General features: G+C 41.1%; 1 protein-coding gene across 8 annotated transcripts in view; it reads left to right on the forward strand.

The window, feature by feature from the left end:
- The window catches only part of RAD18 (RAD18 E3 ubiquitin protein ligase), a 76,523-nt gene extending 58,553 nt beyond the window's left edge, over window positions 1-17,970 (forward strand). For 5 of the 8 annotated variants that reach the window (XM_016210013.2, XM_016210015.2, XM_016210018.2 and 2 more), the window contains 2 exons: window positions 4,422-4,484; window positions 17,449-17,970. In XM_016210013.2, the coding sequence (XP_016065499.2) occupies window positions 4,422-4,484; window positions 17,449-17,548 (163 nt within the window). In that variant the 3' untranslated portion in view covers window positions 17,549-17,970. Of the gene's footprint in view, window positions 1-487; window positions 3,881-4,186; window positions 4,300-4,421; window positions 4,485-17,448 lie in introns of those variants that run through there. The other 3 variants (XR_001602968.2, XR_001602969.2, XM_016210016.2) reach the window with 3 other exon arrangements.
- The last annotated feature ends 579 nt before the right edge of the window (window positions 17,971-18,549 follow it).

An 18,549-nucleotide genomic window follows, 5' to 3' on the forward strand; every position in this document is an offset into this window, starting at 1 on the left:
ATTGAGCTATCCTGAAGGAGTTTTTTTTTTTAAGTTGAATATTCTCAACCATGTTCAAATTAATGCCACAATTCTGAGAAGAGATGGGGGTGGTAACTACTAGATAATAGAAAAATTTCACTTGTAAGTAATCTTTAATCCACAGGATTTTGTAGCAGATGTTTGCATTTTTCCTACCCCACAGTACCCTGTGTACCTGCGATGCTGGATAAATAACAAGTTCTGATGAATTTGCACCCTGGTGCCATAGAAACAGTGGAAATCAAAGATTAAAATAGAGCTCAATAGTGACCAGGTTTCCTAGGCCAAATTGAAGCATAGTGCTGAGGCAATTATTCCGGTAATTTAGACCATTTATGAAAATGGAGCTGACATTTATTGAACACTTACTATGTGCCAAGCTATATGCTAAACATTCTGTGTGTTCTATTGACTAATCTTAAAAGTATCCCTGTGAACCACATGTGTTATTATTCTCACTTTACAGGTGAGGCCATTGAGACTTGGAAAGATTAAGCAGTTTGCCCAAGATTATACAATAAGTGACAGAAACAGGACTGCAACCTTGACTTTGACACTAGAACTTGTGCTTTCTCCCTCTGAATAGTATTACCAATCATACTGAGGTATTTGGCATATTACCTTTCCGCTTTGTTGGTAAAATCTTGACTAATGGAATGAAATGAGATGCTACAAAAGAAATACGTAAAAAGTGTTTTTCTTTGTCTGATAAGATGTGCTATTTTGGTCAGAATGACAAAAGTAAAATATTTTAAGGAAGACCATTGAGGCCAAAGACCAACTGATTCAACCAACCAACAAAAACCAGTTTAGCTTATCTTCTGAAACCTTGAGCTGAAAATAGGTCTAATTGGTATGAAATATTAAGTGTGGTTGACCTCTAGAACCTTCCTTAACATAGGTTGGGAATTCTATAGACTTCAGGATTCATATTTATTTGCCAATGAGTCTTTCTCACATGTATTTAATCTGTATAATAATATCCACTGTAGCCTAGGGAGCATAATATGAACACCGTTCTGTAGGGAGCTGTAACTTCCATGTACCAGACCTCGGATTCATCTAGCTTCTTAAAGTCTGGTCTACCAGAATGTTCCAAACCAAAATACAGAAGCTACAATGTACTCTGAAAACAGTCCTTGTCCAAGACTTAAAAGCTGTGGCTATGTAGGTTTATGCATGCTCTGACCCTAGGTTGACCAGAGTGAGTATTTCCTCCTGTGGGGGACTTTTTAGATGTCTTATAAGTATATTAAAAGAATTACTTTATCTTCAAGGCATATTAAAATGACTAAGACTTCAAAAATACTAATCACTTCTGTACACAGGGGAGTGATCTGAGAGATAATGTTAGTACCACTGACTGTTAGGCCCCGTAGTCAAAGTCTCTTTGTAAAACCGTATTTATGAGAAACTATGTTTAATTTCAGTAATGTGGCTTTTGAGTAGAACATAGTAAGTACACACTTTAAAAAGGAACCATTCTGCTTGGTATTTTAATTGTATTGGTATCAGTGTTTCTCTTCTCAATGGTGACTAGAATTGGAGCAGCAGATACAGCAGATAATCCTGAAACTTCCTTTTGGGTGAGCTTCAAACCTCCCAGACCTTCAGGTTGGTGATGAGCTGGAGTAGAAGGGAGGATAATGAGGACTGAGGCAGTCAGGGAGCTGCACAGCCTGGCTGGTCAATGACGCTGGAGTCTCAGGAAGAGGAGCTTGCAGGCAACTTTTGAGATGTGTTTTTTGTCAACCTCCTGTACCATCTGTTTTCACTGAGGTAGCATAGCAAAAACCTCTTAGATTTATGTCATTAATGTACCGCAAATATTTTCCTTTAACAATCCAGTGATTTGTACTGGTGATTTGAAAGCCGCTAGGTAAATTGATCACAGATTACTAAGTTAGGCTTGGCCATTCTGCTTACTTAGCTGGAATAGTAGGGGTGCATTGTAACCTTCCTGTTAAAAAAAAAAAAAAAATGTATGCGTGCATTTGGGGGTTTCGGCAAGAAGCTGACTTTACTATTTCTCTAGCTGTGTGACACCTGCCAGGACAAAGAGCCACATGATCACCCCCTAATCCCAATTCTCCTAACTCATGGGCTCTCAGCAGGAGCAGTTTTGTCCCCTAGGGGGTAGAAATTGGTTCTTGGGGGCAGAAATGCCCCAAATACTTACTTTTTATGTATGAAGCACAGTATATATATCTATATATATAACATATAAGTAAGTATATATTTGTGGCATTAAAATTTCATGGAGGGGTAAAGGGAAAAGAGGTCAGTGCTCCTGATTAAGTAGTCAGGTATTGCATGTTTTAAAAATTCTTGTGGCACACCGGTTGAAAATCACTGCTCTGTCCAGGTTGGGATCAGAAAGGTTTAGACCACCTCTGTGAGAATAGGGGTGGCTGTCATCTAAGCCCTGTCTAGTGAGTGGCTGTCTGAGTCTGTCTCTTAGGAAAATAATAAAGTCGGTAAACTCTGCCTTGGATCTCCTTAAGGCCAACTTTTCCCTCTTCCCTGCTAATGAAAACTACATTTAGCCCGCTGTTTAATGGGAAAGCTTGTTATAAGCCAGTTTACACTAAGGTGAAAATGACTGATGATAACTTAATGTGTTATTATTTTCAGAAGCACTTGCATTTGAGCAGTGGGCCGTCCTCAGTGTAAGAGAGTAGTAGAGGCTTCGGTACTCTGACAGGCTTCACCAGTGGTTCCCAACTGGGGGCTTATGGGAAGCATTGGGTCTATGGAAGCACATGCCCAGCAAGAATCACCTGTAGACATAGTCAAGAATGTCTCACGAATGCATGCATACTGTTTTAAAAATGCATGCATGGACTGCTATAATGAGTAAAATATAAACTGAAAGTATTACTGAATTTATAATGCTTCATTGTTATTAAGTATTTTGTCAAGCCATAAATACTAAAAGTATTGCTGCTATCATATGAGAATCCTTATTCTGAAAAGCCAAAGAACTGTGGTGCTGACTCTGTCAGCGGGTCATCATACTTGAGGTGTGATAGGAATCCCCACACACAGGCCATTATACACATGGACTGCAGTCACAGGGGGCCCTACAAAGAACTCCTTGATAGTTTCAGGAACTTGGGCGGAAATCCCTGCAATAAAACATTTGGTGCAGAATTGTACTTATTGACTGTTATTGCCCGTTTTTTTCAGGCATCATAGGCAAACATTGCTTCAAAGTGATTTAGAAGTGGTTGAGAATGATTCATTGGCACTGTAAATCTTTATACTTTTTAGACTCTTTTATCTATTAGAGTATCATTAGAAATAGGATTGACGCTGACATTCCCAAACCTGTTTCTCACCTGAGAGTGAGCCCTTTATCTTAGCCTCTTCCACCCTGGGGCAGCAACTGCTCCTTCTTAGTTGTCCCATGCAGTGCCCATGACATTCTGTGTCTTTGGATGTCTAAAGAAATGCTTTTTTGATATTGATGTACATATCCTTTTTAAAAACATATTTATTTGGTAGGAATTTATTTGGATAAGAACAAGATGCTAAAACCTTAAAACAGTTTTTTCTTACAAAGTAATAGTGCATGCCCTCTATAATTTTATTTACCCTGCACAGGTAGGACAGAAATACATAATACTTTAAGCCAGGTTGCATTATAACAAATTCCATCATTAGCACAATTCAAATTAATTAAATTTTACTTTTATTACGGAGGGAGTAAAAGCCACTTTGGAACTTAGTATCTCTTGTGAATCTCATAACTAGAATGCAGTTTTTAAACATGATTTGAGCCCTGGCCAAGTGGCTGAGTTGGTTGGAGCATCATCCCATACACCGAAAGATTGTGCACTCGATTCCAGTCAGGGCACCTCCCCCTCCCCCTCCCCCCCTCCCCCTCCCCCTCCCCCTCTTTAAACACCTCCCCCCCAATAAAAACACCACATGATTAGATCTTGGGTTGCCATAAGAAATTGAAAAGGCCCATGACTGTATTCCATTTGAATGCAGGTTTTATGTAGAGGGATTTATTTAAGCTTTCATGGTGTTTTTCATTATTATTGCTAACTTAGAAAGGTTTTTAAAAAATATCTTTATTGAAATTACTGTATAATAAACTTCAAATATTTAAAGCACACAGTTCGATGTGTTTTCACACCCCCCCACAAAAACACAGACACAGCTATGAAACTATCCCCACAATCAAGATGGTGAACCTACCCCTTACTCTCCCAAAGTTTCCTGTTGCCACTGTGTAATCCTTCCTCGCCTGCCCCGGGTGCCTCACAGGTAATCACTGGTCTGCTGGTTTGCTTTCTGTTGTTATAGATTAGTTTGCCTTTTTAAGAATTTTATATAAATGGAATCATACCATCTTTTTATCATCTGACAATATTGATATATCCTTTTAGTTCCAGTTCGGACATCATAAGAGATCTTCTAGAAGAAGAGGAAGCCTGGGAAGCATCACAAAAGTGAGTTCTTGTAATAAAAATAAGCATGTACTTTGACCTGAGAAATTTTAATTCTATACAGTTGATTTTCAAACAAAAGAATATTTGTGCTTTCTGATTTAAGAAAGTAATAATTCACACACATCAAGGTAAAGATTTCCAGTTTACTACTTGTTTCTGTATATTTCTGCTGAGAAATGGAATCCCAGTATAAGAACTCTGAATACTTGTCAGAAGTTGTTTTTCTAAAGACAGATTGTTCCAATAGGCGATCAGTAGTTTGGCTTTAAGCCCTGGCTCCAGAGCCTTTAGAAAACGTTTACGCCTTCTCTAGATGTTCCCAGTCATGAGATGTGTTTAGAATAAATGCCGCTTTACTTCTGTACCACTATGGATCAGTCTGGAAATGAGACTTTGCAGTGGGGGTGCTATTCCAGGTCCCACTAGTAGATGAGCAGGAAAGGAACAGTGCCAAACAATAATACATTTCCATGCATCCCCACCCACAGGAGCGATCTGTAGTGTGGCAGGGCGAGCTTTCTCCAGTAACGTCGCTATCGCCTCTCCGTGGGCCTTGAGAACTGCCTGGCGGCAGCTTCACTGTCTCTGGTCATTTCTGTGACCTTTTCTTCACAAGGAGTTTTTGAAAGCTCAGCTCTTTTCAGTGGCTCCCCCACCAGCTGAAGACCGTGTTCTTTATAGAGAAAATAGAAGCCATGGTATAGGAATCCTCATCTTTCCAAACGTATAAACCTGCCTGCAGCTGTACTTATTAACCCTCATTTCCTCTTTTAGTAATAAAGGGATGTCCTGGCTCCTTTCTGAGGCTAATTCCTCCTCCCCATTCTCACTGTCTTGTGAGGAGCTTTGCTTTGTCCCTCCTCTCCTACAGGCAGCCTCTCTCAGCTGTGTTTTCTCATTGGGTTTCTAGCATGCTCCATGACTCTTTCCCATCGTAAGACCACCCAGCCACGCAACCAACAGACAAAAGCACTGCAGTCGGCCTCATTTCGCTCCTTCTCATTCTGTAGCTATTGTCTCTCCTTCCTTAATAGCTGACCTCCACTTGCGGTCTCCCTTTCCTTATCTCCTGCTTACTTGCTCTGCAGCACATTCTGCCGGTCCCATCATTCTCACACAGCTTTCACACAAGCCGTGGAAGACCTCCGTGTTGCTAAATCCAGAGCACCATTTTTAGACCTTATCTTTCTTCACTTCTTAGCAGTTTTTGATACCATTGATTTCTTTACCTTTCTTAAAAGCCTCTCTTCTTTGGCTTATGAGACAGAGTACCCTGTTTTCCTCTTGCTCAACCAGGTCATTAATTGTTGATGCTGGTCAAGATTAAGTTTATCTCCTAATAAACTTATCTCTCCTGCCAATACCTTTCCTGAGCCCCAGAATTATATATCTACCTACTTGATTTCTCTTCTTAGGTATTTTTAAGAAACCTCAAAACCAACGTGCATAGCTGAACACTTGACCTTATCTACTCTCCAGCGTGCCCTCCCCAAAGATTTTAATTTTTATTTTTGTTTAAAGTATTACAGATGTCCCTTTTTCTCCCCAGTGCCCCATTCCCCCCTTTTCTTCCCTCTCCCCAGTCACTCTCCCCACCATTGTCCATGTCCTTAGGTTGTGCATATATGCATATAAATTCTTTGGTTACTCTCTCCCTCCACCCCCCCCCCCCCCGCCTCCCTCCATCCCTCTGACATTTCGTCAGTCTCAGTTATGCTTCCATGTCATTGGATCTATTCTGCTCATCAGTTTATTAAGTTCTTTAGATTCCACGTATAAGCGAGATCATGTGATATTTTTCTTTCGCTGCCTGGCTTATTTCACTTAGCATAATATTCTCCAGGACCATCAACACTGTCCCAAAGGGTACGAGATTCTTCTTCTTTATAGCTGCATAGTATTCCATGGTATAAATGTCCCACAACTTTTTAATCCACTCGTCTACTGATGGGCACTTGGGCTGTTTCCAGATCTTAGCTATTGTAAACTGTGCTGCTATGAACATTGGGGTACATATATCCTTTCTGATGAATGTTTCAGGGTTCTTAGGATACATTCCTAGGAGTGGCTCCCCAAAGTTTTTAAAACAAAATAAAAACATGATCCTCTTCTAGTGTTCCTCTTCAGCCAGTTTCTCCCCACCACCCTCCCCCAAAGAAAAACAGAAGTCATTCTCGACGTCTTGTTCTCTAGAGCCTCTGTGACCAGTCTTACAGATTTTACTTCTGAAACATCTCTGGAATCCATAGATTTATTTCTACCCTTCTCATCACCCTAATTCATGCTACCGTTGTGTCTTGACTGGGCAATAAATTGTGTCTTAATATGTTTGTCTACATTTTCTGGCTTCTTTACAATCTAATCTTCATATTGCAGCTAGAGTGACCTTTTTAAAATGAAAATCTGATCAGTCACTCATCTCTCCACTTTAAAAATAGTCAATAGCTTCTTATTCTTTTTAGGATCAAGAGGGGGGATCTTTAATCTGCCTAAAAGGTCCTGTATGACCTGGTCCTCTCCAGTCTCGTGTCTTATTACACACCTATGCATTCTCTCTGCTCTACTGAAACAGACTTCTTAGATCGCCTCTTCATGCTACCTTCTTGCCTACCACAGGGCCTTTGAATAGGCTTGTCTCTCTACCCAGAATGATCTTCTCATCTTTCTTACCCCTACTCACCCTTCAGGTCTAAACTCAAGACCTGCTTCTCATGGAAGTCTTTTCTGGCCTTGCCTTCCGGATCGTGTCCTTCTATTACAGGCTCTTACGGCACAGTGTCCTCTTTCCAGTGCATTCATGGGACTATTTGCCCATCTCCCCTACCAGGCTCAATTTCTAACCCCAGTGTCAACACAGTTCTAACCCAGTTGATACTTTACATATGTGAACTCATTTAAATAGCATAGCAGTACTATAATGCATGATTATTCCTGTTTTATCATGAGGTAACTGAAGCGGAAAGGGTTAAGTCTCCATTCCAGCGTCACTTAGCAGTAAGTGATGTGTGATGAAGCTGAGAGTCTAGCCTAATGTGTCAAAGTCAACACTTTCAGCTGTTAAGCTATACTGTCTTTCCAAAGGAGAGGTTTGCTGTGCTGTTGACATTTTGTAGTTTCATAGCTGAATTGCTGGGAAAATGGAAAAGTGTGGTGTATCCAGGAAATGCGGTCTGAATAAGTTTATCAGGCTAGTGAGATATTTGTGGTTCAAACTATTGTTTTATGAAAGTTTGAAATTTTGACTGCATTACTTTCACCTAAGCATTATTTAACTTTGTATTCTCGGGGGGGTGGGGATGCCACTCCTTAGCTTACCTCGTATTGGAAATCATCTTGACACCAATGGCTATGACAAGCTGTAATCCACAATTCCTAAGCCCAGGTCCATTCTTGATAATGATGACCTCTTAACATCATTATTATAAAAAAGACACTTAGCAAACAAACCCCATCACTTGATAACAAATGTTAAATTGGGAAGAATGTAAATACTCATCTAGTCCAGTCCCTTCATTTTATAGAGCAGGAAGCTGGGCTCCAGAGAGGTAAATTGACTAGGTCAAGGTCCACAGCCAGAGAGTAGCACTGCCAGGATCAGAATCCAGGACTCCTGATTTCAGCTGAGTACTCAATAGTTTAAGTAAGCTTACACCATAATGTAGCTTTATGTATTTACTTTTTTATTTTTTGGGGGGGGGGGGAGAGAAACATCGATTTCTTGTTCCACGTATTTATGCCTTACATTGGTTGCTTCTTGTATGTGCCCTGACCAGGGATCAAACATGCAACCTTGGCGTATTGGGATGGCGCTCTAACCAGCTGAGCTACCTGGCCAGGACACCATAATGTAGCTTTAGAGGCAGAATCAGTAAAAGCTTCCACAGCTTTACTTTTCAACAAAGTGTGGCAGCTCTACAAGTGTCTGTCTTATGCCTATAGGCATATTTTTTTGGCGGGGGGGGGGAGGGGGGCATCTGTATAATACTTTCAACCAAAAAGATAAATTTTTAAAAATACTAGAAAAAAATACAAATGATTGAAAAAAACAAATTCTGGAGTTGAAAACCATAATAACTGAAATAAAAAATTCACTAAGGGGCTCAGTAGCAGATATGAATAGGTGGAAGAAAGAATCAGTGAATTTGAAGATAGATCAATTGAAATTATTTAGTCTGAAGAACAGAAGGATACAAGGATAAAGAATAACGAACATCCTCAGACCTGTGGGACACCAGCAAGCATACCATCGATGCATAATCTAAGTTCCATGAGGAGAGGAGAAAGAGAAAGGACCAGAAAGAATATGTAACAAAATAATGCCTGAAAACTTCCTAAATTTGATGAAAAACATTAATCTACACATGTGATATGTGCAATAGACTTGGTGAAAGAGAAAATTTTGAAAGAAGCATGAGACAGACAGCTCATCACATGAGATCTGGTAATTTCTCATCAGAAACCATAGAGACCAGACAGAGGCAGCAGGATAACATTTCAAAATGCTAAAAGAAAAATACTGTTGCCCTAGCCAGCTTTGCTCGGCAGTGTTGGCCCTTGGATGGAAGGGTCCCAGGTTCGATTCTGGCCAAGTGCACTTCCCTCGGTTGCTCAATCCCTGGACCCTGCTTGGGTGTGTGCAAGAGGCAACCTTCGATATGTCTCTCTCACATTGATGTCTCTCCCCGCACCCCCTCTCCCCCTCCCTCCCTCCTTCTCTCTCTCCCTCCAGGGCTCTCTGAAAAGCAATGGGAAAAATTTAATTCTTGGTGAGGATTAAAAAAAAAAAATACTGTCAACCAAGAATTCTCTATCTAGCAAACTATTAAAAAATGAAGGAGAAATTAAGACCTTCCCAAAGGGGAAAAATGGAGAATTGGTTACTAGGAAATCTGTCCTATATACTAAAGGGAGTCTTTCAGGCTGAAATGAAAGGACAGTAGACAGTAACTGGAATCCATATGAAGAAATAAGGAGCACCACTAAGGATGAATATAAAATATTGGTAAATACAAAAGATAGTATAGATGTACTTTTTATTGTAATTCTTCCCACCCCACATCTGATTTAAAAGACAACTTTACACGAAGCAATAATTATAAAATTATAAATCTGTGTTGATGGTCATATATAAAGACATAATTTCTACGACAGTAGCATAAAAGAAAGGAGCAAAGCGGTTTAGGAACAGGGCTTTTATATACTATTGAAATTAAGGTGGTGTTAATCTGAACTAGATTGTTAAAAATTAGTATGTTAATTATATTCCCCAGGGCAACCACTAAGGAAATAAAATTAAAAATATAGTAAAAGAAATGACAACGGGATTAAAGTGGTATATTAGAAAATATTTAATACCAAAGAAGGAGTGAATAGAGGAACAAAAAAATGACATAAGCACTACAGAGAACAAACAGTAAATGCCACTCATAAATCCTGCCTTATCAGCAAATACATTAAGCATAAACAGATTAAACACTATTAAAAGGCAGAGATTGGCTGAATGGGTTTTTTAAAAACACACACAAACAAAACATGATTCAACTATATGCTTTCTACAAGAGATGTGCTTTACATTCAAAGATAAATAACTGAAAGTAAAAGGATAGAAAAAGACATATACCATGTAACAATAACCAAAAGAGAGCTGGCATGGCTCTATTAATAGCAGACAAAATAGACTTAATACAAAAAATGTAACTAAAGACAAAGATATTTTATAATGCTAAAATGGTCAATCCCTAAAGAAGATATAGTAATTATAAGCATATATGCACCTCACAACAGAGCCCTAAAATACATGAAGCAAAAAAGATAAAAACAAACTCCAAGAAACCCTTACAAATTAGATGAGAAAAGTGATGGAAAGGGAAACCACGTAGGAGCAACAAGGAGCAAAAGCCCATCAAAAATTACTGCTGATGGGCCTGGCCTCTGCCTGTGAGTGGGCATAGAGCCAGGCAGGCTAAACACAGAGTGGCTTGCGGCCTCGCCTCCGGACAATTCATCAGTGGCCTGGCCTTTAATGGAAAGAAGGGTGATTTCTTGAGACAAAAGAACCTGGGGAGCTCCCTGGCTCCACAAGTCTCAGGCATGCTGTGCAGGCTCCAGTCTGCCTGTTCATGTTTCTTTTTAAGGTGCTGTGCCAAGAACTATAGGCAGTAAATGTGACAATGCAGAACTCAGCCAGGGTTATCACTCTGATTTTGTCTCGCTTATCTGACTTCACAAAATCTTAAATTTAATGTTTGTTTATTGACTACCTTTCACTGTCCATTCCTTCTGAACCCAGCACCCCTCTGCTGCCATTAAACTATGGCTTCCCATCCTGAATCTGGGAAATCATCTCTGGACACACTAACCTTCCTACTTTTCCTCTTCTGAGATTCACCTCATGCCTCTTGTCTGTGAAGAACTTTTTAGATACCAGTTCTGTCATAGTGCATATTGATTCTCCATTCTGTTTAATTAGAAAGAAACCAAAACATTTTCTATCATCTGATGACAAAACCAAAGAGACCCATCCGACTTAATAGACCTTTATCTAGAGACAGAAATAGGTTTATCCCAAGGAAGGCTGCATGTTGGCTGATATATTTTTCTTTCCTTTGTGCTATTATTTTCTAGAAAGTAAATACTAATAAGATCAGCAAAAATTACTGCTGGGTATTAGAGAAGACAAATGTCATTTAACATCTCTCAAATTCCTGATATGTGCTAGTCACCAAGTAGGTACTTTCATGTTCATTTTATTGTTTCATCCCTGTGATTACGGAGTAGGGAAGAAACTTGATTCACTTTGTTTTATGAGAAATCTAAGCCCAGAGAGATGGTGAATTGTCTTGACTCTCCTAATCCCAAGTCTAGGGCTTCTCCCACTGTGCCACGGCCGTGAGCTAGCACTACATGGTAATTCTCTGGACTGAGTTCTTCATCAGTTTTGACCCAGTAATAGGGAGTCTGATTCCATTATTTTGTTTGCTAATGGCTTTTAGGTCTAAACCCTCTCTCTCCCTCTTCTGTCCCACATCTGGGTATGCTGATAGGAAATCCTGGGTGCTCCCTCCTTTGGCCCTGGCAAACCATCCAAGTCCCTATCTGCATGGGAACCCTCACTCTGACACCGCGCCCCCCCCCCCCCGCCACCATAAAGAACCCAAGCCAGTTTCCATTTTCAGACCAACCTGTGAAGCCTTCCCTGCTCTCCCCAGAAAAGCCTCTTTATGTGAGTAGTAAACCTTTTCATACTATGTTTCTAATACTATTTCTGATTGGGTGGGGGGTTGTTTTCCCAAACCAACAAGCAATTCTAGTATACCACCTGGGTGTCCTATAATTCAACTCAATTTTGACACTATCTATGAGGAGATAGCGTCAGATCCCACAGGTTTAGAGCTCAGCCCTACAAGACTAACTCCACCTCCTCGTGTATCAATCGTACATCTAGATTGTCACCTGTGCTTCTGATCTATTGGGTGTAAATTGGAAGCTCCAACTCCCCCATCCTTGGATTCACATAATTCATTATAGCAGCTCACAGAACTCAGAGGAATATTTTACTTACTAGTTTACTGGTTTATTATAAAGGGATATAGTTCAGGAACAGCCAGATGAAAGAGATGTGTGGGGCAAGGTATGTGGAAAGGGCTTTGAGCTTTCATGCCCTCTTTGGGTGTGTCACTCTCCTCAAATCTCCACGTGTTCACCAACCCAGAAGCTCTCTGAACCGTCCTTTTGGATTTTCATAGAGGCTTCATTGCATAGGCATGATTGATTAAATCATTGACCATTGATGATTGAACTCCGTGTCTAGCTCCTCTTCCCTCCCTGAGGCAGAGCTGAAAGTTCCAACCCTTTAATCACCTGGTTGTTCCTCTGGCACCCACCCTCTTCCTCAACTGCTTTCTAAAAATCACCTCATAAACATGACAAAAGACACCTTTATTCCTTATCAAGAGATTCCGAGGGTTTTAGGAGCTCTGCGTCAGATAGGGACTTGCCTTTTCATATTCTCGATAGTGTTTTTCAAAGAGCAGCTTTTAATTTTAATGAAATCTAATTTATCATTTTTTTCTTTTGTAGTTTGCGCTTTTTGTGACCTAACTAGGAAATGTTTATCTAACCCAAGGTCACAAAGATTTTCTCTTATGTTCTAGAAATTTTATGTTTTTCATTTAGGTCTGTGACCTATTTAAGTTAATTTTTGTAATGGCACAAGATGTGGATTGAAGTTCATTTTTTATTTTTTACATATGGTTCTCCAGCTGTTCTGGCACTACTTATTGAAGAAACTATCCCCTTTACCTTGGTACCTTTATCGAAAATCAATTGAATATATATGTGTGGGTCTGTTCTGGAATCACTGTTCTGTCCCATTGATATCTATATGTCTGTCTTTTCACTGATATCATGTTGTTCACTACAGGTTTATAACAAGTCTTGAAATTAGCTAGTGTGAGGCCTGTAACTTTTCTTTTTCAGTTAACGTTAGGGTTTACTCTTTGTGTTGTGTATTTTATGGGTTTGGGCAAATATATAATGAATCCACTATTATAGGATCATACAGAATAGTTTCTCTGCCCTGTGCTCCGAACCCTCTGTGCTCCGCCTCTTCACCCCTCTCTATCCCCAAGCCCTTGATCTTTTACTGTCTCCATAGTTTTGCCTTTTCCACAGTGTTGCATAGTTGGAATTATACAGTATGAAGTCTTTTCAGATTGGCTTCTTTCACTTAGAAATGTTCTTGTAAGGTTTCCCTGTGTCCTTTTGTGGCTCAAGATCTCATTGTTTTAGTGCTATCTATATATTTCATTGTATGAATTAGTGCAGTTCGTTTACCCATTCACCTATTGAGGGATATCCTGGTCACTTCCAAATTTTGGCAACTATGAATAAAGCTGTTATATATAATTATATTATTATAATTATGATCCAAGTGCAGGATTTTGTGTGGATGTAAGTTCTCTATTAATTTAGGTAAACACCAAGGAGTACAGTTGCTGGACCATATGGTAAGAGCATGTTTAGTTTGGTAAGAAACTGTCAAACTTTCTTCCACAGTGGCTGTGCCATTCTGCGTCCCACCAGCAGTGAATGCGGGTTCCCCTGGCTCCCCATCCTCGCCAGCATTAGGTGTTATCAGTATCAATTTTTCTTTTTCAGAACTGTTTTGGGCATTCTAGCTTTGTTGCTTAGGTGTGTAGCTGAGGTCTCCTTGTCCCTAAGGGCCGTGAAAGGCTCTCTGCACCAGTCTGGGCATGCTATTGAACTTTGGGAAAGCTAGGGACTCAGACTTCCACGGCTCTGTTGGATATAGGTATTCAGTTCACCATCAACCCTGTCCTGTGGGGAAAGGAAGCACCTGAATTGATTTTTATGGGGTTTGGGCAGAGTTCACAGTGGGAAAGGGAAGCTTGTAGGTGGGGTCCTTTGGGTTAATTTAGTGTATTGTTGTTGCTTCTACATCTGAATGTATGTAGAAATTGATGTGTTGTATACTTATAATTCCCCATGCCATAGGTGCCAGAGCACATTCTCTGATAGGGAAGAAAAACAAGTAGAAAACTGCTAATACCTTTGAGTTCCCACACCCTAATGACCCCTTTGAGCTGCAAGTATTCATGATCAATGATTTTCCTGATTGGAGCCTCTGACAAAGGGAGGCACCCCATGGGGTTTTAGAGTTGTCTCCATCTAGCATAGCTACTAGGTATATCCCTTTTGAAAAACAGCTATTACCTTGCTACTAGGCTCTTGTCAAAACTGAATGCCTGAATCATGGAGGCTGTTATGGATTGAATTGTGCCCTAAAATTCACATGTTGAAGCTCTAATCCCAAATGTGACTATATTTGGAGACAGGGTCTTTAAGGAGGTGACTATGGTTTGATCAGGTCATAAGGGTGGTCAGAAAGGTCACAGTTTGGCAGATTAAAGTCACCCCCCTCCCACTGTGGGTCTGTAAACCTAGAGGGTGCTGATCAGACCATTTGGGTCACTCATGTGGATACCAATAGAGTAAGGTCCATTATCCAAAAAGATTGACTGGAATCAGCAAGGGGCTGATGACCAAGGGGTTTGGTGGACTTCATATTCTCTTCGAAATCAGTAGGCATCTAATATTATTGGATGTTAAAATGGCCTCTTTAAAAAAAAATCAACTCCCTCACCACCTCCTGGTTACATACCTTAGTAAGGCAGTTTGGTTACTGAATGCTGCTGTCCCCAGAAAGGAATCATCTCCTTTGGTCACTCTCTGGGGAATGATCAGGACAAAAAGGGTGTTGTGGTCAGATCGACCTTGTTTAAAAACTCAGGATTCCTTCATGACTTGTTGGGCATTATTCTTCTTTCTCATAACAGCAGCCCACACTCTCCTGTCCAGATTGGTACACCCTCTAGCTGGCAACTTAGCCAAGATGGGTCCTAGAAGAATCAAACTTAATTCTGGTTCATCCACCTGGATTCTCTTGTTGGAGTGACATGGTTCTAGGTCAGGGGTTGGCCAGCCATGGCCTGGGGACCAAATCTGGCCTGTTTTTGTTAATAGTTTTATTGGAACACAGCCACACACATTTGTTAGTCTACGTCTGTGGCTCCTTTTATGTTATAGCAGCAGAACTGAGTAGTTGCAGCAGGGACTGTATGACCCTCAAAGCCCCAAATACCTGGCCCTTATAAAAGAAAACGTTTGCCAACCCCTGTCATAGTTCAAAAGGCTAATTAATGATCACGAGGCTGAGTACACTGCTCGCTGACCATGGCCCACGTGGGTCAAAGTGGGGGGGACATGATGAGTCTCTGTAAGTTTTATAAAAATGCCCTTCTTCCTCTCCCCTGACCCTCTGGGTAAAAGAACTGGATGTGAGTTCCGGATGATTGAAGAGAAGGTGAAGTGATGGCTAATGGAAGCAAACACACTGCTTTTATGGAGGTGGAGAAAGCCCAACGCCGACCTCTGGGGAGGGGACCTCTAGGCTCTGGGAGGTGTGGAGAGAGGGGCAGGAATTATCTTTGTCAGAGCCACCCCTGCAGCGTGAATTCATGCAGGTTGTCCAGCTTTTCTCTAGAGCTTCTCACATATTCATCATGTTATTTAAGGTCCTGATCTTACCATTCTAGCATGTAGGTCATTCTGTCTGTATCATACATTTTGCTTGAATGCTAGACATACTGTGAAGGACCATAGGAACTGAGGTCAGTAGTGTTTATGCCTGGGAACAGACATGCTTCTGTCAGGCCATTGGTGTGGGGCATTGACCTAGGTCAGAGTTTTCTTGTTACCAGCTTGACCTTCAGTACATCCGAGGCATCAGGCTCCTCTAGCGTTGGCTGCGTTTACCTTGTGCTTAGTGTGGGGGCTGGGCTGTTGGAGGGTTTTACTCACTGATTTTGCACCCATTTACCTTTCAGCCATCTCTGCATGCTGGCATCCTAGAGGGGCATCTCTTCTTCTACCCGCACCTCTCCCTGCTCCTGCTCATTCCTTGGCACTGGACTCCTGGTGGGGGCAGGCTGGGGTCTCTCTTGTCTTGGGCCAGCCTCAGTCTTGGGCAGGCCCCGTGTGCCTGGTCTCATGGATGGGGCTTTCCCCACGCTCTCCCTCTTCCCAGTAGTCAGACTGCCACCATAGGACCTCTATCGGTATTGTGCAAGACCGTCGGCCCAAGATGGTTTTCTGCCCCTCCTCCAGAGGTAGAGGCATTTGTTCTGACTATTTGCCCAGTGGTAATGAATCTTTAACTGTGTTCTTGCAAATGATTTCCTGTCCTTCCCTCTCTGGCAGGCAGATTTTACCTGTGCTCTTTCCCCAGAGGCATTGATCTTGGCCTGCTCTTCCTTCAGCAACTTAAAGCTTCTGCTTCCCAGGAGAGAAGGGTCCAGGGAAGAGGCAGGGCTTTCTACCTGACCCCTGTCATCCCTAATCATCTGCTTTATACCTGTGCCACCAAAGTGGGCTCTCTTCGGTCTTCCTGCCCTGCTCTCGTTTTTCTCCTGAGCACCTTCAGAAGTGCCTGGATAAGAGCCTGCAAGTGCTTGTGGACTGTCCTGTGGCAGGGCCTTCACTACTAGCCCATGTTTCAGGATTCATCAAAAAGAACTAACAAGCAAAGTAGTGACGGACTCTATAGAGAGCAGGCTGACAGCTGTTGGGGTGGGGGCGGCGGCTGAGGGGTGGAGGGATAAGCAAAAAAAAAACCCCAGACCCCCAGAAAACTCATGGACATGGACAGCAGTGTAGTGATTGCCTGGGAAAGGGGGGTGATGGAGGGGTAAAGGGGAATAAATGGTGGTAGATGGAGACTTGACTTGGTGAACACGCATTACAATGTACAGATGAGGAGTTGTGGAATTGTGTACCTGAAACCTGTATAATTTTGTTAACCAGTGTCACCCCAATACATTCAATAAAGGGAAAAAATGTTAGCTGACAGCCACTCTTTCTCCAGTGCGCTAACAGTGAGCGAATTCATGTGGCCCATCTCTTTGGAGGGACTTACCTTTCTTTGAAAATGTGTTTTCTTGGTTCTCCTTACAGCCTCAGCTCTCTGATAGGATCAAGAAAAGTTATGATTATTTTAGACTATCTGGCTTTATCTTATTATTAGCATGGGGGCAGTTTTTTTGTTTTGTTTTGTTTTTGCAACTTTCTACATGTTAAGTAGAAACATAAAACTGTTAGATTTTGATTCAGAAGAAAGGGTACTGGCTCTGTCACTTACATCTGTGATCTTTGCTATAATCACTGTTTTCTCAGTTGTAAAGTGGGGATAATAATAATAATAAATTTATTATTATATTACTATAATATAAATATTATTATCATTTTGACAGGTTTGTCAGTGGAGTAGACGGCTGTTTGGAGGTTTAAAGGAAATGATGCCTGTGAAAGCACTTGTAAACCAGGAACTGCTGTAGAATAATAATCATTATTTCTAAGATGCCAATTCCTTTTTACTGTTTTTCAGAAATGATCTTCAAGACACAGAAATAAGTCCAAGACAGACTCGTCGGACAAGACCAGAAAGTGCTGAGATGGAGCCGAGAAATAAGCGGAATAGGAATTAATGTGGTTTTGGTGACTTTTCCAGTGCAGTGATCAGAATGTGGTACTTTTTGTTGCCATATAGATTTCATATTCATAAACGCCCAAGTAAGGGTGTTAAATTCTAACTATTATTTTTAACTGTTATTATTTTAAACTATTATTTCATTCTTTTCTGCCTTTCTGGGGGAAAACATAGTGACAAAACATCCTCACTTGGTCAGTCACTCTCTAAAAACACTGACTTTGCACTTTCACCAGCTTTGCACAGTACACAGACTTTTTCGCAAAAGTTTTTTTGTTTGGTTTTGTTTCTAAATTTCAGAATGTCCTTAGGCCCTTCTCCTCTTCCATGGAGAAACCAACTTCAGAAAAGGATTCTTCAGCCTTTCACCACAGGAGCAGTTGAGTTGAGGCCTCTAAAGATGTCATAACTCACATCCTTGGGGGGTGGGGTGGGGTGGGGTGTGTGTGTGTGTGTGTGTGTGTGTGTGTGTGTGTGTGTGTGTGTGTGTGTGTCTGTGTGTGTGTGTCTGTGTGTGTGTGTCTGTGTGTGTCTGTGTGTGTCTGTGTGTCTGTGTCTGTGTGTGTGTGTGTGTGTGTGTGTGTGTCAGCGTGCTAGCCTGAATGCCAGCATGCCCCTTATAGCAGTTAGTGATGGCTATTGCCCGAGTTTAAGGTAGTCATTTGTTAGATCCATGTCTTACACGTTACTCAGATGTTAGTCACAAGCAATAAATTAAAACATTGGGCATAGTCTTCGGAAATGGCAATGAAAAGTGATTATTGTTAGTCTTTTCACTTGGGTAAGTCAAATTTTTAACACTTTGAATCCTGGCTATTTAAAAAAATGCTGCAATAAATGGGTTTTGTAAATGAATAGACTATATTTAAAATCATGTGCTTGAAATAGTATCTTGTGAATGGTTGAGTATAAGCTACAAATCATCGAAGGGGTTGGTCAGAAATGATCTCTGTGCAAATTGTCTCTCGGGTCCCAGTTCCTTCCAGAGTTCCTCATGCC

This window comes from Miniopterus natalensis, chromosome 15 (assembly GCF_054644295.1).
Source record: "Miniopterus natalensis isolate mMinNat1 chromosome 15, mMinNat1.hap1, whole genome shotgun sequence".
NCBI lineage: Eukaryota > Metazoa > Chordata > Mammalia > Chiroptera > Miniopteridae > Miniopterus > Miniopterus natalensis.